General features: G+C 44.8%; 1 protein-coding gene across 1 annotated transcript; it reads right to left on the reverse strand.

Moving 5' to 3' along the window:
- Window positions 1–160: 160 nt before the first annotated feature.
- cryl1 (crystallin, lambda 1) lies at window positions 161–26,286 on the reverse strand. The gene is made up of 9 exons (XM_086219353.1): window positions 26,152–26,286; window positions 25,119–25,226; window positions 23,256–23,382; window positions 20,356–20,517; window positions 19,478–19,573; window positions 19,173–19,271; window positions 6,077–6,185; window positions 3,022–3,128; window positions 161–607 (listed from the first exon to the last, which is right to left on the reverse strand). Exons 1-9 carry the CDS (start codon window positions 26,175–26,177, stop codon window positions 503–505), a joined length of 939 nt encoding a protein of 312 aa, XP_086075479.1. The 5' UTR covers window positions 26,178–26,286; the 3' UTR covers window positions 161–502.
- Between the last annotated feature and the right edge of the window lie 173 nt (window positions 26,287–26,459).

A 26,459-nucleotide genomic window follows, 5' to 3' on the forward strand; every position in this document is an offset into this window, starting at 1 on the left:
CCCCTGGCATCACTGTGAAACAAACTCTGCAAACGGGCGACGCAAAAATGTCACAGGAGAGCGCGTGACATGTTTCCATCCTGCGTGTTTGCTGCCTTTCAGGAAACTATCAGTGACCGATTAATGCAACACACATCAACCGCTCTAAGAAACATCATGGTTTTATTCTCCTGTAAATGTGTGATAGAAATCCTTTTTTTTTTAATTTATCAAAGCATTGCTCTCTACAGGAGCTACAATATTCAAGTAATAATTGATTGGATACTCAGTCACTTCATCAGAATCATGCGAGTCAGCTGTAGATACGCCGCCGACCCTGGAGGCCACAACCCCTGCTGCTCTGTGTAAGAGGTGTAACATTCATTACAAGGCTCTATATTAATGTCATAATGCTAAATGTAATTTCCTGCCTGACATGTCATGTGTTCTGTATCTAATCAGATGTTCTTTCACTGTCTGCCATGGATTGCTGGTGTTCCTGGCTGGGTCCCGCGCGTTCATGCTAGCGGTCCTTCTTCAGCTCGGCCAGGCCCATGAGGAGCTGGTCTCTTCTCTCTCTCCGGGCCGACAGGTGCTGCTGGTCCTTGGGAATCAGCTCACACATTTCCTGTCGATATCAGGGGAGGGGAGACGAGAGGAAATGCTTTCAGGTGAAGGGCTTAGAACCTCAGAAACCAACAGAACGTACATCGAACTGCAGTTCTGCTACTACGTGGTGGTAATTAGCTGGACGGCCGCAGCTACGACGCAGCATCTGGGTGTAGTATGTGACAGCGCTAAACATAGTCACCACTTCCCCGCATCTCTTTGTTTTCTGACCTGCATGGCGGTACAGTGGCTAGCACTGTTGCCCCACAGTGACGAGGTCCCAGGTTCGGCCCGTCTCAGGTCTTTGCTGTGTGGAGTTTGCAGGTTCTGCTTGTGTTTCCCCCACAGTCTAAGACACATATGTCAGGTAAACACTCCTGTCGGTGCTCCTGCCCTGGCTGAAAGTTCTGGAGTTTGTCGCCGGGCGCCTCACACGGCCGCTCACTGCTCTGTAGAGGACCGATTTCACTTTCGCATCAAACGCACGAGTGACACTAATAATCTGCACCGTCTCCCAACCAAGTCACAGACCACACGCAGCACCTCCTGCAAACACGTCTGACTTGTGAACTGGACAACAGTTCAACAGCCTGAGCCCGAACACGAAGCCGAAGCTTTGATTCCCTCAGTGCCTCTGGTTGGTCGAGCTCAAGTTGCAGGACAAACTGGTGTCACTCGTACTCGTGTTACTAGTAAAACTCAAACATCGGCTGTGCCAAAGATATGATTCTTATTTTAAACTCAAGACTCCCAGAATTGAAAACTGACACATCTGAATTAATGCTTTGGAGTTGAGAAGAAAGCTAAAGGCAAGATGGCACGTGGATGGAAACCAGAGCGTTCAAACACCAGGACCAGTTTGACAAGCTGAAGTGTAGTGGATAACAATCTCGGCCAGGCAGGCAATGCGCTGCTGATGGCAGGATATCGGGAAAACTAACGGACAGACTCAAAGGAAAGTTGGTGGACAAAAGGTGATGATAGACGGAAGGAGCGATTAGCTAGATGTTGCTTGTTATTGTCACTTCGATGGAGGCAGCGACAATTAGACAACTGTCTTATTAACATCAGCCACGCGTGCAGCACGTAAAGCTCGATGCTGAGTACTTTCAGGAGATGGTGCTACCGGGGAAAACAACTGGATGGAGTGTAAGCACCCCAACAACCCTGACATTTACGTGACTGCTGCCCTCTAGTGGCGCAGTTACGATGACAAGCGCAACAATGGAAATCACACAATGACAACATGCAAAAAGACATTTCGGGGTAGCAGCAGTGGACAGCCAACCCTGCACCAGTCCAGACTGCTTCCGACTGACATATTTTTAACAGATATTGCAACGGGAGGTGCCATCTTACACGTTCAAGCATGTGTTTACGCCAGTGGTTCTCAACTGGTGGGTCACGACCCGAGAGTGGGGGCCATTTGGTGAGGGTCACAAAGGGAAAAGGAAAAAAACGAATCCATGGAATGTTGGATCCTGCGCTTTTCTTTTGACGGATGTCTATTTAAAGCTGCTGGTGCGTCAGAGGGACCACACAAGTCTACGAGACAAGCTTTCATAAGAAATATCTTAGCTAATGAACTCCACGTGTCTGATTTTGAAGCGTGAATACGATTGTTATTCAAACCAAAGCGAATGTTATGCCACCATAGTCTCGTTTGTCCCCAGCTGCCAAATTAAAGACATAAATGCTTTGGATTTCAAAAGTCTGGAATTTACTGACTTTTTATGCTTTAGAACCAAATGCTAAAAGATCTTTAGGGAGTTATTGTGAACCTCTGATGTAACTCTGTAGCTTGATCACACTGTAAAGTAGAGTGGGATCATGGGAGTTGCTGTCTTCACTGTCAAACAAAACATTTCCAGTAAACCTGAAAAAAATCCATAAATCTGAAAAGGTCATTTAAATAAGTTACACCTGCGTCGTCCTAGTCTCATTATATCGTTTCGTTATGATGTAACGCAGCAACTTCGCTAACATAACGCTAACTCAGTAACATTTGATTTGTCCCCTACCCACACGGCTACAGTTGCGAGCACTAGGCACTGAACAATCGTACTGAAATAACTGCTTGAGTGTGTGGAGTCACGCAGTAACATTACTGCATGCATTCGCTCGGTGGCTGCAAAAATGTTACATTCTCTACCTTTAAACCAGTACACCTGCCAGCTATTTATTGCTGTGGCTCGGGGTGTCCTCGCACGCTGACCTTCTGTGGCTAACGTTTCAACAGCCAGCGATAGCATGTGACTACGTAAAGGGAGTTATATGGTGCAGGAGTGAGAGGAATGCAGTCTTGCAGAACTAAGGGCATCATCAACAAACATTCGGTGAATAAGTGAAGAAATTTATGAGACAACAAGGTGCCATCAGTCAGTCTGGCCTCCGGTCAACGTGCCGGTCTCCATCGCCTCTGTTTATACTCACATTTACGACGCTCCTGGCCCCCTCGCCGCAGAACTCTGGGACGGGCCCAAAGGAATTCAGGACCCTTTGTATGCCTTCCCCGTAGCGCTTCATATAGTCCTCCAAACCTGAGGGGGGACAGCTGATCAGACTGATGTATAAGAGCCAACGGCACAGATGCACACACAACCCTGCTGGAGAGAGACTTAAAAAACAATCCTTTAAAAAGTCATTTCATTTGCATGAGGGGGGAAATATTAATCAACAGGCGGCTTGTCAATCAAGTCATTTCTTTGTGATGGAGGCTGATCAATGATTAATGTGCCGGACAAATGAGCTGTTAACGATTAATAAATGAAGGTTTCTGGTTTTCCTTCGCTCAGTGAGCTGCTGGTCCCCCTGCTGTCTACAACGTCTCCGTCTTTGACAGGTCAAGACCAGGAGGCGAATGGCAGCACCTGTTGGGCGTAAACGGCAAATTAAAACAAGTCAGGGCCTCTTAAGTAACATGACTGGGACTAAGAACACCCTCCAACACTTGTACTTCACCCACTGAATGTTGTTTTCCTGTCAAGTACTTGCAAACACTGCAGTAATTGCAGAGTTACTGTATATCCAACGTTATAGTTCGTTTGTTCCTAGGTTAAATCAAAGTGTCGGGTGGGTAAGGAAGACATGGATTACGCTCAACGACGACCTTGAGAGTTTGTAAACTGACATTTTGGCACACTGGCTGTTGTCAGCCATCAGGCTCCGTTAGCTCCAAGCTAAATACACATGGCTGGCTCTTCCTGCACTCTGGAGCCACACAGAAGGGATGCAGGAGGGTAGAGTGTCTATGGAAACTCCAGACACCCATTTGTGAGCACTTGAAAGGCGTAAAAATCCTACAAAAATCCCACGTCATCATCGTTTCTATATAGTTTTCATGTTGAATGTATATAATAATATAATATGTTGAACCTCACACAGACTTTTGCTCATTAGGCTTAATTCGGTTAAATAAGTGTGTTAGAAAACTATTAGGGACAGTGTGAAAAAGAGGATCGAATAAATATTCCTTAATTGTAATTCAAGTTAAAACGGCGGTTATTGATTTGCAGTGACTTCATCAGGCCCTACCAACACACATGGAAGGATCAATGAGGACCTCAGACCAGCCAATGATTAGTCAGGATACTATAAAATGGGGCCAATGATGTAGTTTGTTGACATTCCTGTGATAAGAGACACCTGGAATGACAGGTAGATCTCTGAAATGCTGAAACGTCGGTGAAACATTCTGAAAGAATTCAGACCAGCTCTTTGATTCGAGAGCCCAGAGGCTGTCAGACACTGAGGTTTCACACTTAACACGCATTTTCATACACACAAACATACGCACACATACAGTATATACATACATACAAATATGCACACAGACAAACAATATATGCCAGAGATTGGTCGAGAAAAGCCTTGAAACTAGGAAGCTGCAAAGGCTTTGAACGTGATTATGTGATAAGATGAGTCCACAAAAGCTGATATGTAGGTCAGGACATCCCTGCATCATGACAGTCGCCCTACTTAACTTAAAGTGGTGTTTTGCAGTTCAAGGTTGCCGTACATGGTAATTACACTGACATCTATATTAGCAGCACACGCCGCCAACGTTGGTGTAGATGTGGACGAGCCTTCCTCTCAGTTTGACCCCCGGGCGTCACGCTGAGCCTCGTCCTCTGCGGGTTGCTGCTCTTGTCACCGCTGGTTCCTCTCAGTTACATCTGATGCATGTTTTTAAAACTGAGCCCAGTCTGGAGACGGAGGTGCTGAATCCACACGCCGTTCACTAACATCTCAGTTTGGGTCTCATTGCTCCAGTTGCTCAAACAGAAAGTTGTTTTCATGTCATGAGTTTACTGCATTTCGAGGGGGGATTTCAACACAATTTACACATAATTAAGATTGTATATCCGTTGACATTTCAATGTTATTGAACCTGAGTCACGATTTAGCATTCAAAATATTCTTTAAAACATGTAACTGTCCAATGTTTGACAAAGTCAGCCCAGCTGAGCAAGCGAGAACTCCAGGATCAGGCTCGACTGATCTCAGCCTGGAACCCTAACGTCGGCTGATTTTCACCCACACGATTCTTGTCACGTCATTTTATGGGCTCTCTCGTCGTACCTTCTTCATTTTATGTGACATTGCTTGTTGGGAGAATAAAGAAGAGCACTTCGACTCGGCATACAGTGTCGCACTTTAATCTACTTTGATGAAAACCATATTTTATCAGGAATATTATATCAGGTAAAATATACCCGACGTTAGTGATGGTGTTGCGAATTTGGATGTTCAGTGTTCCATTGTTAAGATGGGAAGCCAGTGCTAACAATGTCATCAGACTAGTGTTTCCTGAGCAGAAAATACAACCGTCAGAAAGCCCGGGCACCGTATCTACAGGTAGAGTTGGCACCTGACTCACAGGCTGCGATGTTAGCTTTGTGAGTTTTGGATTACTGGTGTGAGGGAGTGCATTCATAGCCACTCATCAAAAGACTGCTTTGTTCAGCCAAAGCGTCGTTTTTCGGTGTGTGTACACAGTCAGGGGGACTCTCTGGCTTTCACACTCCCCTTTGATATTCACCATCTCCCTGAGGTTTCACTCTCATTCTCTGACACACACAGGAATGCCACAATACAGTACAGTACATGTATGGAGCACTTGGGCAATTTTATAACCTCTTACAGTAATTAGAGGCTCTCAGTGCACTGGAATGTTAACTGGTGGACTACAATTGTATTAAATTACACGGCCATATTAATTATGCTACGTCTCTTGCAGGAATACATTTGTCTGTACTGAATAAGTTCTCTGTGGATGTTGAGAAACGAACTTGTGCTTTTACTGAAAACTCCAGGTCTGCGCTAACCAGCAGTCAGCTGGTCTCAGCCCCCTCCTGGAGGAGAGAACGGATCTGTGTTTTGGTCTGGAGGAGAGCAGTTATGTGTATTTCCCAAAAAGTTGGTATGTTTCATTAAGTGGCACTTTTTGTGTCGTGTTTACGCAGGCTGACGCTAATGGGAACATTACCTTCAGGTGCATTGAGATGCATGGTTTCCATGGGACCAATGAAGGCGTAGCGCATTCCCAGTCCCTCTGACATCACCAGGTCGATGTCTTTGACCGAGATGATGCCATCCTAATGGGGTGAGAGAGAATAAAGAGGGTGAAAAATCAGTCTGGAGCTGCTTCCCTGCAGCAGCTTTCAGTCACGCGCCTGAAGTAGAGCCGTCATGACGAGGGACAAATGAAGAAGACGAGGCTGAAGCAGGAATCAAGAGAAACTCAAGGAACTGCAACGTGCTTTTTTATGAACAAATTACTAAGTGATTCTGTTACCACAGTGTAATTGGACTCGCTGTGCTGCAGGGAAACATCTCTCATCTAAACAGGCTGAGTATCTCCAGAGACAGGGTCCCCGTCTGGTATGGACAACGTCCTGAAAGGACGATGACCTGATTCTGACACCAGAAGCCAGCTTGGAGGACAAAACATTTCCATAGCGTCATCATCTTTTGGGGCTTTTTGAGCTTTCATAGGTTGTTCTGAACCACTTGCACAGAGATGTATGGTTCTGACACTATCAGTTCCAACAAACAAACATTATTCCTGTTAGAAATACATTTTAGTTCACATTGTTGCCTGATGTTTTAATCTTTTAAAGGGCTTGGACCTGCTCGCTTCCCTTTGATCTCATCTGACATGTCCCACCGCATCAGGTTCCTCTAATCAGCCAGTTCTATGTCCTCAGGATTATGTAAGCAGTAGAGGGAGGAGAGTGGCAGAGGATGGAGAGATGGATGGAAGGAGAGATGGAGGGAGAGGTGGTTCGGGTATCTTTGGTTTAGAGATACCTGTTGAACAACCGTGGAGGAAATCAAAGCTCCGATACAGATGCATTGAGAGGGGTGAGCAAGAGGAGAGGGACAGGGTCGTCTTTGTCCTTGGGCCGGCCCTCAACAACGGGCCTGTTATCTCAGCAAAGTGGGGTGGTGGGCGGGGCTTTGCTCCACAATAATCACCGGGGTCAACCAGACGCTTTCTCAGATGCTCTGCTTTCCACCCTGGCCTTGACTCAAGGACCACTGTATGTGTGTGTGTGTGTGTGTGTGTGTGTGTGTGTGTGTGTGTGCGCGTGTGTGTGAGGAGGAGTGAGGGGGTCCCTGTTACGTAAGAAGGACCACAAGGACGCTCTCACACCACAGATCTTAATGCTGAATTCAGCTGCACTCATGTTTGATATTTATGATCTTATTAGTTATAGGAAGTAATTACGATCATGTCTGTGTCTGGCAGTGAGTGAGAGAGTGTGTGTGTGTGTGTGTGTGTGTGTGTGTGTGTGTGTGTGTGTGTGTGTGTGTGATTGTGAAACAGGCAATGCTGACAGCTTGCTAGCATTTCATTCAGGATGTCAATCTTGACCACACCAACCAGACAGGCTCAACCCTCCGTTTGCTGCATTTTGTCCATGTGGTCAGTTTGCAAACGTGTTGCCAACAGTGTTTTGAAAGGTGACTGAAAACAAATCTTTTTTTTTTAATTACTATCTTTATCATCAATTGCCGAAATGTGAGTGATAAAGTTTTGACTTCCACCAGTGTTATGGTTCGTTGTTCCACACACATTTCTACTACATAGATAAATACAGGGTACATTTCATATTGCACAAATGCTATGCTAGGCTGAAGTGTAATTCTTTTTCAACATTCATTGTTAATGACGGAAAGAACAACAAAGTTTTATACACTGAAGCAAAGGGAAACTGTTCCCTTTCTAATGAGGGAATGCGAGCCACAGAAGTCCACGATGAGCAAAAAGCAACAGAATGGAAGGCGCCATGAGTCGGAGCAGGAGCTCTGCTCAGTGCTGCACAACAGACACACCCTGAATGAGACTGACGGACTGGAGCAAGGCGTTGTGCGTCCTACCGTGTGTGTGTGTGTCAGGGGGTGGGGGGCAACAAAACTCTCAAAGCCAAACCTGATGAGACCATGACAGAAACAAAACATGGCTGCTTTTATTTTGAAGGCGCGTCAGTGGACATGATTAAGAGGGCAACTGATCCAGAATTATGACTGACAAGGCAGAAAAAAGAAAAAGATTTCCGATTAGTTCTTCATTTGCACTTTATTGCTGACACAAGCACATGTCAAAATTGATGTCACACCATCGACACACTGTCACATCCCAGTGCCGCCATGCTGGTGGCAGCCAGGACAGGAATCTGGGTCGGCGACAGTTCAGTAAATTCTGAGCAAAAGTCTGAACTCAAGCTGACTCAAGTCAGCAGCGTGTTTTTGGCCATTAATGAAGAAAGAAAGCATCAAAAATGACAAAGTTTCAAACAACAGCACATCTCATGGGACAGGAAATTTTAGATCATAAATTTCAAAGGTTAACTTCCATGGGAAACCTTCTGGCTGGGTCCAAAGACATCTTTAATAATTCCTTCATGGATTAATGATCAGTTTCATTTTACAAAAAACAAAACCCTGAAACCTTCTAATCCAGTGAGTTAATATACAGTAAATTAGACCAATCTGGAAAACCTGCAAATGGACAGACAACCATGAGCCGGTAATTCTGGTTCTCTTCGGTAATCAAAGATGACCAAAGCAGCACTTGTTAGCGGCGGCAGCCATCCCGCAAGCTGACAATAACAACAAACGATATCTAAAAGGTGAAAAGAAAACAGGTGACTGAATGAGGAAATGAGGCTGTGCTGCTGTTATAGGACAGGACGCAGCCAGCAGCCTTTCCCAGCAGTTCTACCCTGGAATGATGAAGTGTGTGGTTTTAGGCGAAGGGCATTTCTTCATCCTGCCAACTGAACAGACAGCTTCAACGCGTGGTTGAAGACGGAAGAAAAGCTCGAAGTGTGCAGAACCTTTGCAGCCCCGAAAAAAAACCTATACCCTTTCTCCAATGCACATAATCGCACATGCTGCAAACCCTCATAAGCCCTGTAAATAAAGACCGTGTGAGGAGACATGATGACTTCCTGGTTTTGGATTTATTTTAATTTCCTGGTGCTTCACCTTTAACTCCACAAACTCACAGACTCATCAGGACTGATCAGACCCAGAGCCAGTAGACACTCAGGTGTCCTGCAGGGTCGTGAGTGATGGCGTCAGTCAGAGGGTTTATTTGGCCTGTCATAAACGCCCTGCAGTGATGCTTCAGTCACTGTCGTTGGTTGCTACGAGGCTAATCAGCTTCAAGCTACATGCACGAGGTGGAATCTTCCCGTCCTCACAAAGAAGTGGCAGAGGTGGGAGACTGTCTTTGTCGGGGAAATATCACTTTAAGTGAAACCTGAACTGAGGTCATTCATTCGGCACTGGAACGTGACGGTGCAGCAGTGACCCACGCCTGCGAGAGAACACCTGCTTTTCTAAACATGGAACCAACTTGAGGACAGGAACATTATCAACCTCGCTGGAGGAGAATCAGAAATACTTCCTTGGTTAAGTGCCAATCATGAAATGTGACTGTGCGTCTTTCGGGAAGACCAGAGTCAAGCTGTTGTTCCTGGATCCCAGCACGCTAAAATACACAGTCAGCACAATAACATTTTTGAGACACATCAGATTAAATCTGTTTCAACAGCTGTCATGTGTCCTCATTTATCTACCAAGCTCACATGTACTCTACCGCCCCCGCCCTTGGACAGACACGCCCACACTCCAGCTCAGGGAGAAGCAGTCCTCCAAAATAAAACAAAACACAAGACATGGAATAGAATAATTCAGTTCCTTAACGACGTTGGAGCTGGTTCCCTCCAAGCGTTCACTGTTCACTACTTCTACCACGTACAAGACAACCTCCTCAGAGCACAGCGGGACGTCTCAGTCCACGACCGAAAGGTTTTTAGTTTGCAACGAGATAAATACAATTTATACTGATCAAACAGGAAAATTCATGAAACAATGGTGAGTCTCAGTTTCTATGTGAAAACCATAACTGGGTTTTACAAAGAAAATTCTTCTCAAGGGCTGTTGGTGTCCATTGTTCCACAGTTCTGTAAACCAAGAAAAAAAAAATTCCCTGGGCGATGATTTGGTCTGATGGTTGCGTTGCTGCTGCAGGCTGGACTGAAATGTCCGAATTCAGACGTCAAAAATGTTGAATTTCATGAACATTCAATCAACGTTTTCAATCAGGAAACAGAAGCCAGAGCTGAAGCTCAGCGTTTGACAAAGGCAGGCAAGCTTCAGTTCTGGTTTCAGGTCTCTGATCGAAAATATCGATTAAATCTTCAGGAAGTTAGTCACTACGAGCACTGAAGGTGTACAACCTATGTAACACATAACTGAGCGCTAGAAGAACACACACACACACACACACACACACACACACACACACACACACACACAACTAAACAGTGCAACCTTACATTGTTTTTAAAGGACATTGTATAAATAAAGAAAATTCATCAAATTAAGTCAAACTCAAAGGAAAATCCCTTAAAATCAGGAGAGATCTACAGAATTCTGTCACCGAGAGAAGTAGAAATCCAACCAAAAACCAAATCTGCAGCTGAAACCACAAACATGGTTCTGAATCTCGACTGAGACAAGACCCTACGTACTTAGTCAACCGCTACTGTCAGTATACTCTATGATGACTCAGGTCATTGTCGGAACAAGAACCAAGAGGCAGGACCGATCCAGGATACTCGGTAACTGCTTCAGACAGGAACTTGAACACAACAGTTTCCTGCTGCCTGTTTGTGATGAGTTCCGCTGAGTCACTCGGAGGTTCTATAACCCCGACTGAAGAGGCTCCAACGCCACGCTCACTACAGAGGCTGATTAGCGCTCCAGATCTACCTGTTGATCAACTCTGCTGAAAACGCTGAGCGACCATTCCTGTCCGACAGGTTTGACCTTGGTTGGCTAAAGACTCAACATCATTGTGAGAGCTGGGATTTGTCACTCTTTCAAACACCATGTTCTTTTTTATCGGTCTGCTGCCTGTTTAACCAAGCACGTGCAGGAGAAATGGGACCCTAGTGATGATCAACACTGTGTCTGGATAATCAACAAAATTAGACGCACATTTCTGACAATCAACCAACAAGTGAGCCGAAGCATTTAAAACCCATCCGACTCCGTTTTCCCATAAAATCGTACAGATTCATCGATCATAAACACTCCAACTACCCCTGGATCCTCTTCAGCACAGGCAGCCAAACCATGTCAGTGGAGCAGAACTGACGTGACAGAGGACGACTACAGTCAGACACCGTCGGCGCTACAGAGGCAGGCGGGTTTCCGAGTTCTCGGGTACAATCTTTTTCAGTGGCTTTGGAGAACCATCCTGTCTGAGGGATGAGAACAAGGACAGGGGCGGCTGTGGTGATGCAGATCTCGTGATCCTGGTTGTGTGCATCATCGCTGGCTTTGTCCTACGACAGAGTTCCGTCAGCAGCGCCACATTCATAGACTCACTTCCCTCATGCACACGAGATGTGACGGGCGTGACAAAGTGCATCAAGCACTTCAGATTGATCTCCATAGGCTCCAGCTTGTATTTTGTCTCATCACCCAAGTCTTAAACCCAACATGGGCGTGCGTGTGTGTGCGTGTGTGCGCGTGTGTGTGTGTGCGTGTGCGTGTGTGTGTGTGAACCTTCTAACAATATTTGTATCGATTAAAATCGTGCTTTCAAATGTGTCTGTTTAACTCAAAGGTTTTTACAGGAGTTTAGTGACTGTAGTGTAGTGTCTTTAGTTTATTTTTTTGTGACATTTGGTTTCTGCTTAATTACAGGTCGTTATCATCATTACAGGTTTAATAGAAACCTTTGAGGAATTTTCGTTTTCAGAGCTTTTTAATTTTTCTTACTGCAGGAAATTATGAGAAAACGGCCGTGCTGGTTTTCATGACACTTGGCGGAGGGATGGAGTGGGGGCTGTTCCACTCGAGTACACCGTCATGGTGTATTCCCATTTAATTGTCAAGCAAACTTTAAACAAAACATCAAAATGTTGCCGAAAGTGAGATGCTCATTAGATGTTGCCCACCCCGGCACAGAACTCGATCATTAGGAGGAGTTTCCAGCTCCCACGTTGCACATTTTCTGGTTTTCCACAAAAGGAAAAGAAAATATCTCAAGCCAGCGTAAAAGCTTTTTTGCACACTTGAAAGATGTTTTCTAGTTTGCCCTTTCAAAGATTTAGATTTCAAATGCGATGCTTCTGAAAATGCAGAACTGAAGGACAGTTTACGTGAATCCTCGTGTGCTTTGATATTCCTCTCAGCATGTGTGGGTTTTGATGAGGACATGTCAGATGTGTTGAAACTGTAGAGTTTCAGGCGATCCCAACGCGCCGTGACGAGCTCCACCAGAGCAAAGCCTGACACTTTAACAGCTTTGTGTCACTTTCGTCAGCTGGGACCTAATGCTACCCTCAGGGTTAATTCTCCTCCACAGGAGCCTCACAAGAAGACTGAACTTCGACAGGTGTGTGTGAAGACGCTGGACGCTCATGGATTTTACTCAGATTCCTCAACACTGCTGCTAAGAATAAGCCAGAAACTTGGTTTGGTTGTGATGAATCATGCCGCCCCGATGTGTGAATTTAGATCGCACGGCGGTGGTCCCAAATAAGACGCGTGATATGTAGCAGAAGAGCGTCTGCCGAGCGTGACATCGTCCCCATTTCACCTTGCTTCTTTTTTTATGGAACATGTAACAGGCGCGAGATTCCAGCCTTCGACGGGCTGTGTGACAGGGCCATATATGATACAGCGGTGCAGGAGCCCATGCTCCTTCTTCATGAGGCACACTGAACTGAAGACAGCGAAATCTCCTTGTAAATATGCTTGTGTGTGTGTGTGTGTGTGTGTGTGTGTGTGTGTGTGTGTGTGTGTGTGTGTGTGTGTGTGTGATGAACCGCACTCACAAGGATGTTCACCCCATCAGGCCCTCTTGGATCATCAGTGAAGCAAAAAGTTCCTGCAGAAACTGAGACTTCAGAGTCACTTGAGAAAAGGGAACACATTCTGGCACTGTAAAGTTTGAAGTTTTCCTAAACCTCTCAACAAGTGTTTTTTTTTTTTTTTCCAGTGCTTACAAAAGTGTAACAATCCTGTTTCACTCTAAAGTGAGAAGAAAAACTAACACAAGCCAGACACCCCAAACTCAAGCTTCAGTAGGAGTCTCCAGCCACGCGAGCAGCTCAGAGGGCTGTGAGCTGCAGCAGTTCATCCCAGAAACACCCCCATGGGTGTCAGAGGGGCCGCACTGACGAGAGAGGGATGGGAAACGTGCATGTCCAGCAGGACACAACTAGCCTGTTTACTGTGTTAGCATGCATCGACACTTGTAAAGAGCATCGTAGGTTGATGTCGCCAAGAATCACACAAATGACAAATCTGACCTGATGATGATGTCAGAGGAGACAGTCAGAGAGACGTGAGCACAGTTCCTCCCCTCTGAGGGCCACACCAACGGCTGCACCACATCACATTTCACTCCGACTCACAAAAGGGTGCGTGCCCCACACACACACACACACACACACACACACACACACACACACACACACACACACACACACACACACACACACACACACACACTTCTGCAACTGGATAAAAACTAGTCCTATCACAGTACAGGTTATCATTGATCATTGCCAATTATCCCGTTTTAAACGCATCAAGAATCTTTAACGAGAGACTCAGGATGCATCCATGAATCCATGTTGGATGTTTTACAGGCCAATCTACAGTTTTGGTTCCTGAGTTCATTTCTAACTGTTTGAGAGGCCTGGAAACACACCAGGCTACTAGCCAGGTACTGTGATGGTGCCGCTAGTGAGAGGAGCTGCTGTGCAGGGAGCGAATAAACTGGGTGAAGACAAAGTTTGGGTTTGTCAGGAAACAGCTGATCGGTCATGTGAGCAACAGCACAGTTCAACAAAAGGGGGAAGTGAGTTCATTTGCATAATCTTTGGAGGCATTTTATCCACATCCTGCTGTCCCCAACTACCTTGCCTGATGACATACTTCAAAATGTACTTTTAGATACGTTGCTGGAAACATGACCCAGGTGGGAGGGAGGAATCCAGTCCACAGGCGACCAATCAAAACCATCAGGGAGGTTAAGGTCTTCCCCTGCCAGGTCCATTTAACTAGCAAGTAGCTGCATTCCTTCCATACTCTAGTTTTAAAGCAATTATTCGTTTGATGCGTCTTGACATTCCGGCAAAGGATGGACTTTGAAGACCACACAGAAGGTGTGAACGCCCCAAGCACAAGGCAGCGCACCAGCAGGTTCTGCCTACATCTCAACAAACAAAGCATAAACTCTCTGACTCATTTCCTTGAAATCTGTCAAAAATGTCAGATGATCTTTCACATCTTGGTCACGCAGCTTCAATGATTTGATTTACTATAAAAAAAGAAAAATGTGACGCCACTGGAGCTGAACAGATTGCAAAAATGCCTATTTGTTCCAGTTGTTGACACTTGTGAGCGCTGATTCAACCTCTTCAAACAGGTTCTAGTTGTTGACCGCACTGGGTTTGAAAATGAACCCTGACTCATACAGACAACTGTGTTTCGTTGGAATAATGAGAAAATGTGAAGGATCCTCCGATGAGAGACAATCACAAACAGGCTCAGGCGTATCGATCTGCAATAACGAGGGCCCACGTCGTGCGTGAATGCATGTGATGAAGCAAAGCTGCTACCGGCGAGCAGCAGGAATGTCCCTTGGCGCGTTAACCTTCCTCAGTGCTGTCGAGAATCTGTTGAGTGTGAAGTCACATGAGTCAGTGGAGTGTCCAGGTTGGCCTGTGACTGAACTGTGCTTGGAGAGTTTCACAGTTGGAATCACTGAGCGCTGTTATCATGTAGTAATGTTGTAATAATAATGATAATCATCATCATCATCATGAAACATATCTATTAATCAAGTCCATTTTGTTGGCTGTGCTCAAACGCCAATGTATTTTAACTTTATTTACATTTCTAAGTACATTCTTATAACCGGTGTATAGAACTGAGTGCTTCAGAAAAACTTGAGTCAAAAGAGAAAAAAATAAAATCTTTAAAACACTCTTATACTCATGTAGGCCATTCTTAATGTCCTGTTACTGTAAATGTTACCAAACAGCCTCCTAGTGTGACACTCACACAGACGTGAGGAACACAGTGAAGCTCAGACCCTCGACGGGAAGAACAAACAGATTACGCCCGATGACCAGTCGATGTAGAACTCCACTCATCAGCCTCCGACTGTATCTTCAAGGAGCCATTACGTCACAATAATAATAATAATCATAATAACAATAATAATAATTTCTCTGATAAAAGACTGGCCATCACTGGCATGAGGAGCTGGGACTGGCCCCGACGCTGGTGCCTCAGTCTTGCCCCTCTTCCTCACGCAGCTCATTTTCTCTGGCATGATCAGGTAATGGTTCCTGTCATTACAGGAGAAGCTCAGTTACTGTCACTCAATTCCTTTTTGGAGGGAGAACAACAGCTGAGGGGAGCTTCCTCCGTCCGGTCTCGATCAGCCAACCATCAGCAGCCCCACACCTGACCAACGTCCCGCTGAGAACAGGACCTCTTGGTTTAACACACACACACACGTGCGCGCACGCACGCACGCACGCACGCACGCACACACACACACACACACACACAAGAGGTGTGTTTACTTATGTCATTTGTTTATTTAAATGACAATGACATTGATGAACCAGGTGAAGATCTGTTGAATACGTGCATGCGTGGCTTTCAAAGACAGAGTCTGGGATCCACAGCATCTCCTTTCTGTACCAACATCTCCTGCACGTCTGTCCCTCCTGGTGAGGGATCCTCCTCTGTTGCTCACCCTGAGGTTTCTCAGATTTTTCCCTGTTCAAAGGTTTTTCTATGGAGTTTTTCCTCAGTCGATGTGAGGGTCTGAGGGCAGAGGATGTTGTTATGATGCCATGTGAAGCCCTTTGAGACAAACTGTTGGTGAAAACGGGCTCTACAAATAAAACTGCCTTGCCTCACTGGTGCTCCAACTGCCATGGTTTTAACTGTGACACAGAAATTCTCAAACATTTGAACACAAATGTGTGAGCAGGTTTAGGGTTAAACTCGCTCGGCTGACGCGGCGCTCGGCTACCGTGGCGCTCGGCTACCTGGGGAGAGTTCCTGCGGGAACACAGCTTTGCTTGAGGGATTCTTTCTACAGCACACAAAGGAAGGCTAAATGATCTTCAACCCCCCAAAAATTATGAAAGTTATGCAGTTAAGTGGAAAATGAGACTAAAAACATTTCTAAACTAACTTGATGGCAATTCCAAGTTAAATCCGAGTCAAAATATCGACTTGGTGAAACAGAGCACATATGATGACACGGAATCGCCTGAATTAAGAAATTCTGTTTTTCTTAAGAAAAAATTGGGACAGGCTGATGGAGACCTCCGACTCGTGGTCAATCACCCGAGCTTCTCACCAGTAAAACCAATTCTTCCCCCGCTAAACACATGCTAATCAGACTAAAACTACATCGAATTCACACAGAAACCGTACCACAAATTCTCAGAAACTTCTCTTTTTTTCCCACGACTGTGAAACCGGCTGTAAAAATGTCCCCGATACACATTTGCTTGATAACACTGACTTCTTTGCTCACCTCAACACTGGGTTCAGTTAAAGGTCAATAAATAAAAATACAAAATGACAACGAAACCTAAATTCTGACAATTGTGTCTCTCTGCAGGTCCCGGCGTGGCCCGGGCCGGTCAACCTGGCCCCTTGGAGGGTGTCAACTGGCTTCGCTGAGACCGTTAGTTTGAAATGACTTCTTCTTTTTAATTCATACAGGAGGAGAGACGAATGCTCACTGAGTGTGTTGAGAGGAGCCTGAGCGTCTGAGAGGAAGCTGTTTTATTGTGACAGGGGGAGCTCCCCGACTCCCACGTTAGGATTGGTTTTTGATGGCTGATGGTGTGTATACATACACACATACATATATATATATATACACACACACACGTATATATACAGTCCCTGACAAAGGTCTTGTCATTTATCCATTTTGTAGAATCAACAGTTTATAATCTGACTTTTAATTAATCCATTGGTTTTAGAAATGGCTCATATGAAAGCTAAAGCCCTCCCAAATGATGTTTAATGTACTAAAATCAAAAGGTTGATCACTGAATGAACACCGAAAGGTCCGATTTTGGCAAGACAGAAGTTTTGTCGCCTACAGAGAGTAATTTGAAAATTGAAGGAATAATTTACTTCAAATGCAAAAATATGTTGCATAACATCGGTGAATAAAGTAGTGGTGCTGTGAGATCCATAATTATTATCTATTTGATCTTGTTTGGCTTCCACGAGCTTGAAGGACTGCATCCATGCGGTTCGACATTGATTCATACAATGTATTGATGAAGTCATCAGGAATGGCACAGACAGCAGTCTTCCATGCCTCCCAGAGTTCGTCAAGATTCTTTGGTTTCATCTTCCATGCTTCCTCTTTCATTCTACCCCAGACATGCCCAATGATGTTCATGTCTGGTGACAGGGCTGGCCAGTCCTGGAGCACCTTGATCTTCTTCGCCTTGAGGAACTTTGATGTAGAGTTCGAAGTATGCGATGGAGCACCATCCTGCTGCAAAACCTGACCCCTTTTAAGCTTAGGAATGTAAGAGGTACTTCTTGATATCTTAAGCTACTGATATTACCTTCCACCCTGCATATCTCTCGCACACCCCCCATACTGGATGTACCCCAGACTGTGATTTTTCCACCAACAAACTTCACTGTTTTGTGGGTGAATCTTGGATCCAGTAGGTCTCCTGCAATATTTGCAACCAAAGATTCATCGGAGAAATCCACCTTCGGCCTGTTTTCCAGCGTCCATCCTTCTAGCAGGCAAATGCCACACATTTTTTTAATTGCCTTTTGCTTAGTGCTGGTTTCTGGGCACTGATTCGACCATGGAGGCCATTTCGAGACAGAATTCTACAAACTGTCCTGGTTGACTAGGGGACTTGAGGTGATCAGGCCTGGTGGAGCTCTGCTGCAGTGGAAAAGGGACCGGCCTTGGGTTTTCAAGCCAACACACGGTCCTCCTGAGCAGTTGTCTTGCGGGTTCTGCCGGACCTGGTCTCCAGTCTCTTCAAATCTTTTTCTTATTCTTTGTACTTGACACTGAGGTACATTGAAGGTGTCAGCCACCTCAGCAGTGGATCTGGTCTTCAGCCTCTTGATAATCATCACTTTGGTCTCAGGGTGAATCTTGGGCATGTTGTCAGAGGTCAAGTTGCAGCTGATGTGAAGCTCTGGTGTGCTGGTGTTCTTTTTATGTGCAACCACTAATTGATTGATCAATTATTGATCACAGGTGAGGCTGTAATCTAGGATTGGGTGCATCATAAGACAAGGTGACAAGACTTTTGTCTTTGCAAAAACTGACTCAGTGGGTTTCACCAAGCTGCGAACCCTAGAATGCTTTTCAGCAGTGTCGTTTGGCACCAAAACATGATTTCAAAAACTGTTGGTATTGAAATGAGCCATTTCCTTAAAAAAAAAAAAGATTACAGATATATTTGAGGGGCACTTAAGGTCAACTTGTACCCAAGCGACAAGACTTTACCCTTTTAGTCAGCAGATTAATGCAGAGAAGGGCTTTCCCTATGAAGACCACCATGAATCCCCATGTCCTCTTTCACCACTCCATCCTTAATAAATCATTTTGATTTCAATTCATGAGTGAAATCTCTGGTAACCTGGTCCAGGGCCCTCCTACTCATCCATGAGTCCATGTTAATGTTCAAGTCCCTCAAAGCGTTACTAAGATACTGCGTCCCAGAGCACGTGACAAACGGACAAAGCTGAGAGCTTCGGCCTGCAGCCTCGACTCGCTGGTGTGATGGCACAACAGTGTCCCAAAGAACAAACATCGAAACACACCTGAAGAATGAAAATAAAAAATAGTGGACCAAAAAGAAGAAGCAGATAGGATATGGTTCTTGAAATTACATTTTTCAGTAGGTTGTGTGCCTGAAATGTGAATATCTGGCTGGGGAAAAAAACAAAACTGTAAAAGACAACAACAAGACCCCATCAAGACCCCTTGAAAGCAGCCAAGCACTAACCTGGACAAGTCTCCAGGACTCTGCGATGATGGCGGCCTGAACTCTGTTGAGGGCAAAGCCGTCAATCTCTTTCCTCAAACGGACGGGCGCCTGGCCAACCTAGACCAGAAAGACAATCCTGCAATCCTTTAGACAATGAAATACAAATTCTTACATCGCTAATCACATCTAAATCTACACCAGGTTTTGTAGGAAGTCTTTGATTTCAATTAATTGTTATTGAATATAAAAGAATAGTGAGAATGCAGTGATGTCAAATGAGGCGTCAGAAACCGTTTGAAGATTATGTTATCTGGGTACTTCACCTTGGTCATTAGGGCATGGGTGGTGTCCATAGTGTCCTCTGCCGTCTCTGGGTGAGGTACCAGTTCTACTAGTTTGACGTAGTAGGGTGGGTTTACCTGGGCAGCAAAGACAATCACTCATTACAGCTGAGAGGCCTCAGGTATGGGACACCTCCTTGTCACAGTCCTGGAAGCAGGTTAGGTTCTCAATACTGGGGTGACACTCCATCATTGTCTTCAGAGACAATCAGCGCCTCGTTTATCTAAAATAATCCTACTACACACAATCATAGGTATATGGAAATATACACATATATAAACACACATATATGTGTGTGTGTATATATATATATATATATATGTGTGTGTGTGTGTATATATATGTATATATGTATGTGTATATATATATGTATATATGTATGTGTATATATATATGTATATATGTATGTATATATATATATATATATATATATATATATATATATATATATATATATATACACATACACATATATACATATATATATATGCGTGTGTGTGTGTGTGTGTTCTTGTACTTTCTTCTTTTTGAGGTGAGGACATTTTAGCCGGTCCTCACATCTTCAAAGAGCCATTTGAAGGTCAAGACTTGGTTTAAGGGTCAAGGTCAGAATCAGGTTCTGATTAGGTCAGGGGTCAAGGTTAGGGTCAGGCAGTCAGTTGAGGGTGAGGGGCTAGGGAAGGTATTATGTCATGAAAGTTCTCACAAAGATATAATGGATGTAAGTGTGTGTGTGTGTGTGTGTGTGTGTGTGTGTGTGTGTGTGTGTGTGTGTGTGTGTGTGTGTGCGTGCGTGTGTGTAATATGCTCAACAGTTTGTAGAGTATTAGGTTGAAACCTCAGCCCCCCAGACACTGACCGGATGGGAGACCAGACAACGAGTCCTGTTCTGGACTTTGGAGAAGACGTTGCTTGGCACCAGACAGGAAGTGGAGCTGCTCAGGATCACGTTCTTTCCCACAAGACGCTCTATGTCCTGGAAGACATTCTGCTTCACCTCCAGCTGCTCAAATACACACTCCTGGAAAACACACACAACCACACACATACACAATGGCTTCTGTGCAAAAACAAACACGCAATCCGTTTCTGTCACACCGTAATTTAACATCGTCGGGCCGCAGTCTTTTAATGAGACAGTAAAACACAATCTTCCTGATCAGGCCTCTCACACTCGTGACAACCCTGTTGTTTTCCCAGTTGGTGTGTGCATTGTTCACTCATCCTGTGTTGCTATGTGGCGTGAAGAACTGGGGTGGAGAAAAGAGTCATTAAGACAAATCAAGCACAGCAGGTTCGCTCCCACAGTGTCGACGCTGATCAGCAGTCACCCAGCTGAGCTTTTCTGATGTCACAACTTTTTTAGGCTTTTTTTGGGGGGGGATATACATTTTTGGGGATATTTTAAGCTTTTATTTAAAGAATAACAACAGTGGAGACAGGACAGAAGCAGATGATGAGCAACACACAGGAAAGATTCCCTCCCAGGGAAGAACACCGACGTTGTGGTTATGCAGTGCGCGTCTCACTCTGTTGTCAACACACTGGTAGTTTTACTGATAAACATAACAACAGATGGCACTTCCTTTAATTCAAGGGCGGTGTAAACCTTCTCTCACTCAAAAGAGCTGCTGATGTTTTTTCTGTGATGCTGACAAGGTGTGGCTGTCAAACGCAGTCGTGCTAATATGCTCTCAAAATGACATTCTTCAAGTGTGTGGAACTGCAATAACTGGCTGGGTGAGCAACATACCTGCTGGATGTCAGCTTAGTGCCGTGAAGATGCGCTAACTAGGGAGTGTGTGCATACATAATCTGCTGGGTAATCCATAAAATGAACTCAAGCTACTAAATCATAGAACAATCAATAGTACATTTATCTTTAATAAATATACTTATCTACAGTGTCTTTTATTCTTCAACAGTCTACTTTTATAGACTATTAATCGTGTCTTTCTTTCTGAAACGTCCCACCCTCCGGTATTCTGTCATTTCCTTCCATCCCCAGCAGATAACATTTCCTCTCCCTCATTAGGGAACTATTCATTTTACTTGTCCTCTGTCAGATATGACGAGCAGCTATCAAGAAAACAAAGAAGTTGCGGGTGAGCCGTTGGCATCTAAAACTACTTCCTGTACAAGTACACAACTCTGAGGGAAACAAATCAGTATGAATTAGTGTCTCTCTCTCTGAGTCACTGACATGTTCTGTTACCCAGTAATTTAACGCCCAAGAGTTCAAGGCTCTGATCAATGACTGGGTGAAACTTAATAATAACTTAATGTCACGCAATCAGTTAACGTGCCTCGTACCTAACAAGGGCTCCGTTGTTCCATGGCGGAGGCAACTCAGCAGAGGTTATTGATTCATTTGTCCTTCGCTGCTCTCTGAGTACCACGGCTGTCAGAAGAGCACTGTCATCCCCTTTCATACCGTCAGGAGGACATGAAAGACGCTGTCCCTCGTCTCAAGTGGTGATATACATGAGTCGAGATAAGGAAGTGTCTATTGTGCGTGTGTGTTTGTGTTGTTTGTGCAACAAAGGTGAGATGATGGATGTGTAGATAAGATGTCACCTGAGGACTTTAACAGCACGTCAGAATCAGCAAGGAGCACCAGTTTCACTTTTAAACTCAGATGGAAGACAGCGCCGACACGTTTGGATTCCCCCGATTTTATCCTGACGGACTTCAGAGTCTCTCGGGTGAGAAAACAGGGTTTCACTATAAATTCTAGATAAGGAATTAGACGAGGGCCTCCCTGTCTGGATCACCTGACTCACAATAAACAGTGTAAAGGGAACAGGAGGCCTTTTAGCTGTGAAAGTTGAGTGATGGGTGGTCTCCTAGAGGCTACGAGGCAGAGAGTGAAGAGGTGCATCTTGGGCCAGAGAGGAGCCAGTCAAGCTCAGTTTAACATTGTGACAAATGGTCTTTATTGGGTCTTGCTTGGCAGACGCCCCACTGTTTTCACTCCCTAGAGGGCAGCAGTCGGCCCATCTGGAGGGTGGCACCGCTGTGGTTTCCCTCAGTCAAAAGCCAGAGGGGTGTTTTCTTTAGATTTTTGATCACTGCACAAGCAAGATAGCCTTTAGAAATGAACGCCACTTTTTTAAATGTAAATTCAGTTGTTTGCACAAAGCTGTGACCCTTGACCTCAACCTTGCCCCGACTGCCTTCACACGTTTGTAGTCTTGCTTAGCCACTTGTTAGCAACTGCACTTTCAACACACTTAAGGCTTGAAAATCAGGAGTGTCACATTTACTGAAGCGTTTTATTTTGTAGAACACAACTTTGAAATATTTTCAGCAGGAGGGAACCAGTGACCATTCCTCCGCCGCCATGTTACTGCTGAAAACAGCGTTCAGAACAGCGACACAAGTGGACTCTAACGTCAAAAGAAGTGCAGTGTTCCACAGGGTAGGACACACGTAGTCTTAAGCACTGAATAGAAAACCACCTCCTGGCCAGTGAGTCACGCTTGGAAAAACTGAAGGGTCGCTATTAACCTTGAAAGTGGCAGGACAAACACGATGCACTGACTCACAGTGACCACTGCAAACTTTGCTCATCCCGCTAAACTTAACATGTGATGCATGGAAGCGCTAAAGAACAAACCAACACCAAATATCTGGGCTGCTTGATATTCATATGACAATCCTCCACAGCCGATGTGGGAGGCAAAGAGTTCCATTCGAGGTCAGCGCAGACCAATCTGTCTGTCTCCCTCAGATTCTGGGGTGAGACCGGTGTGATACCTGGACAAAGAAGGCTCCCTCAAGCGCCTGAGCCAGGTCGTCATAGCTGCTGAGCAGGGCCAGCTGCTTCATGGCGCTCAGCTCTCCTCTCAGCATATGGGCCTCCTCCAGCTCCTCCAGCTGCTTCCTGAGCACGCGCACGCGCACACACACACACACACACACACACACACACACACACACACACACACACACACACACACACACAACCTCAGACTTAAGAGAACATATTTGTTGGGTGCCCTGCTAAACTCACACCACTATCACACTTCTTCGATTAAAGTGTGAATTATGACATCATAATGATAATTCCTTCTAATACTGGGACTCAACTTGCACTTGGAGCTTTTATCAAATGTTTATGTTGTGTTTTCACCACTTTGTGTGCTTCTATTATTTCAACTTCTTATCACAATTACCCTATAAGTCCTAATAATACCAACTGGATTTTTTTTCCAAAACTGTTCAGTCTCGATTCCTACATGCTGTGAAGTGAGTTCTTCAGCAAATACAATTATAAGGTGAAAGAATACAAGGACACATTAGTCTGTGGCTGGATGTCCGAACGCTGTTACATTTGTTGCCAAACAACCCCAAACACCCTCATGGTTACGCAGTCGTAGATATTGAGTATTCTGAGATGTATTTCTTAAAATACAGTGACATACAAGTACACTTAAAAAAAAAAGTCAAAAACATGGCAGGTGCCACTAGGTGCAGTCCTCACAGGTTTTGCGGCTGAGAATCAGACCCGAGGAGCCTCAGGTCTGATGCAAGAACACCCCCTGCTGATATGATCTTCTGTACCTGCTACAGGCCGAACCGCAGCCTGACACACAACAGACACATGGAAGAGCTTGACCACATGGTGGAGCTATGGGGCTTCCTTCAAGGGTGCTGGGAGTTACCTATAAATATTCCTCCAGGCAGAATTTTCAGACTGTACCACTTTTACAGAAAGTCCTTTGTCACTCCATTGTAATGTTTAACCAGCGATGACACGACTATGGACGTATTTTCCGGCCGTAATGATTTCCCATGTTCCCCTGTGGCTGTGTGAAGAGGCTGACCATGCAGCGGCCACGCGCCGTCTTCTCAACCCCCGGAGGGAGGAGCACCTTAAGTTTATAACACTTTGTGAGAACATGAAGGCTCACGTGAAAGTCCTGTTAATGTTCAAGTCATGTTTTGTAGGAAAATTACCATTATGGGCCAGCAATGAGTCTGTTGTGGACGTTTAAATAATTACCGTACCAGGTTACATACCGGGTTACAACTACATACTGTGTAAGACCCCCGGAGGAAAAGACACACATGCACATTGGCTTGAAAACTATTTAAAAATCTAAGAACATCAAAAATCCCAGGTGTTTGTAATGTGGCTGATTGTTATTTTGCTAAAACTGTTTTTTTTTTTTCTTGTGCAGCTTTTTAGATGTAAATATCTTTCAACTCTTGTATGAGAGGTGCTATGTAAACCTAGCTGATTATTTCCCAGCATAACCCCTGTGTGTTCAACCAATGAGATCACCAACAATCCACGTTTGAAAAGCTCAACAGAGGCGTTCAGATTGACGACACGGCTGAAGCCTCAAATAGCCTTCACATCAGATATAAAATAAACTGACTCGCAAGTTGGTAGTGACATAACAGACATGTTTTCAGATCAAAGTGTTTTATGTGAGATAAATCAAGCCTAGCTAGAGCACTTATCAGGTGTGCTGTCTCACATTAGCATATCCAAGGCTCAGGGACACACAGCCTGATGGGTACTGCAGTTTAAATGCACATGAAAATATGAAACTACTAAGTAAAGAGACTGGAGTATCATTTTCCCTGGACAAAGACTTGATTGGGACGAACCTGATCTCTACGATGGCGTTGGCTGCCTGTCCCGGCTGGTTGTCATAGATCTTCACAGTGCAGCCTCCACTGGCAAACACCATGGCCCAGGAGCGGCCGATCAGCCCACTGATGAGCACACACGCACGCACGCACGCACACACACACACACACACACACAACTTTAATTCTTGATTTGCCTATTCAGAGTCATAATTATTCCAGGCTTTTCCTTCTGTAACTGTTCTTCATCTTGGTTGCTCAGAACTGATTCCTGTGGTGTTTCTGTACTTTCTACACCTCCATGTTTCCTGTGCATCGTTTTCCCTTGGAGCAGCTCCCTGACAAGTGGCTGTTCAGATCAGGAAGTCAGAGAAGTCATCATTAATACTATAGAATGAATTTATTATGTCTCTACAGGTGCATATGAGCTCTGTTTCACCACAATGACAGCTCAGGAGTTTGGTTCTTGTCAGTCCCTCCATCCATTTAATACACTGCTTATCTGTTGAGGGTTGTGGTTGGGGTTGTACATAATACAAAGAATCCAGTGTATTACTTTGTTCACTTCAAATTTTCATTATCCTGCAGTACAAATGCATTGTGATAATTTTGCATGTTCATGCAGTGGCCATCTGACTGTGACATTTAGTATTTACTCTTGTAGGGTTTGATGAGAAACTCTTGACGAAGTGAAGGTTCAGCGAGGTCATTTGATTTAAAGAACAGGCTACAAAAACAGGCTTTGTGAGGGCTTTAATGATACTGTCCGACCGAAACAATACACTTTTGTCTACAACAGCCAGGATTTGATGCAAAGTCATCATGAGGTCAGGCAACTCTATATGCTCGTCCTGCATGTTGATGTCAGCTTCCACGCGAGGACGCACAGTGCGGCCATCGACATAAACTCAGACGATAGCCTCTTACCTTTGGCTAAAACCACGCGCAAAATCACAGAAGTTATAACGGCATCAATCATCAGTCATGCAAGAAAACGCCATTTTCACACGGGTGGAGGCAAAATGGAACGAAGACTTGTATCTATTCTCACCTTCCTATAATAGTAACGGTCTTCATGTTTAAGGAGCTCGTTCAGTACTTAAACAACAAACCCTCCGAGTACTTTTGATTCGATTTTTTGCCCCGCCCCTTTACAGTCACGCTGTAGAAACCTGCTACGGTAGCCTCAAGGGTCCACAGCACCCAAATAAACCTGTAATTACGTATGATTACGTACACAACAAATAAAACACAGTCATTCGTTAGTTGTTTGCGCAGTAAATTAAATAATGTTGGAAAAAGCAGTGAAATGGAGGATATCTAGAGCTTTAATCAGAGCAGCGAAATGAAACTACTCAG

The sequence above is a fragment of the Aulostomus chinensis genome, chromosome 12, assembly GCF_037954235.1.
Source record: "Aulostomus chinensis isolate RoL2024-O1b breed Wild chromosome 12, RoL_Achi_v1.0, whole genome shotgun sequence".
NCBI lineage: Eukaryota > Metazoa > Chordata > Actinopteri > Syngnathiformes > Aulostomidae > Aulostomus > Aulostomus chinensis.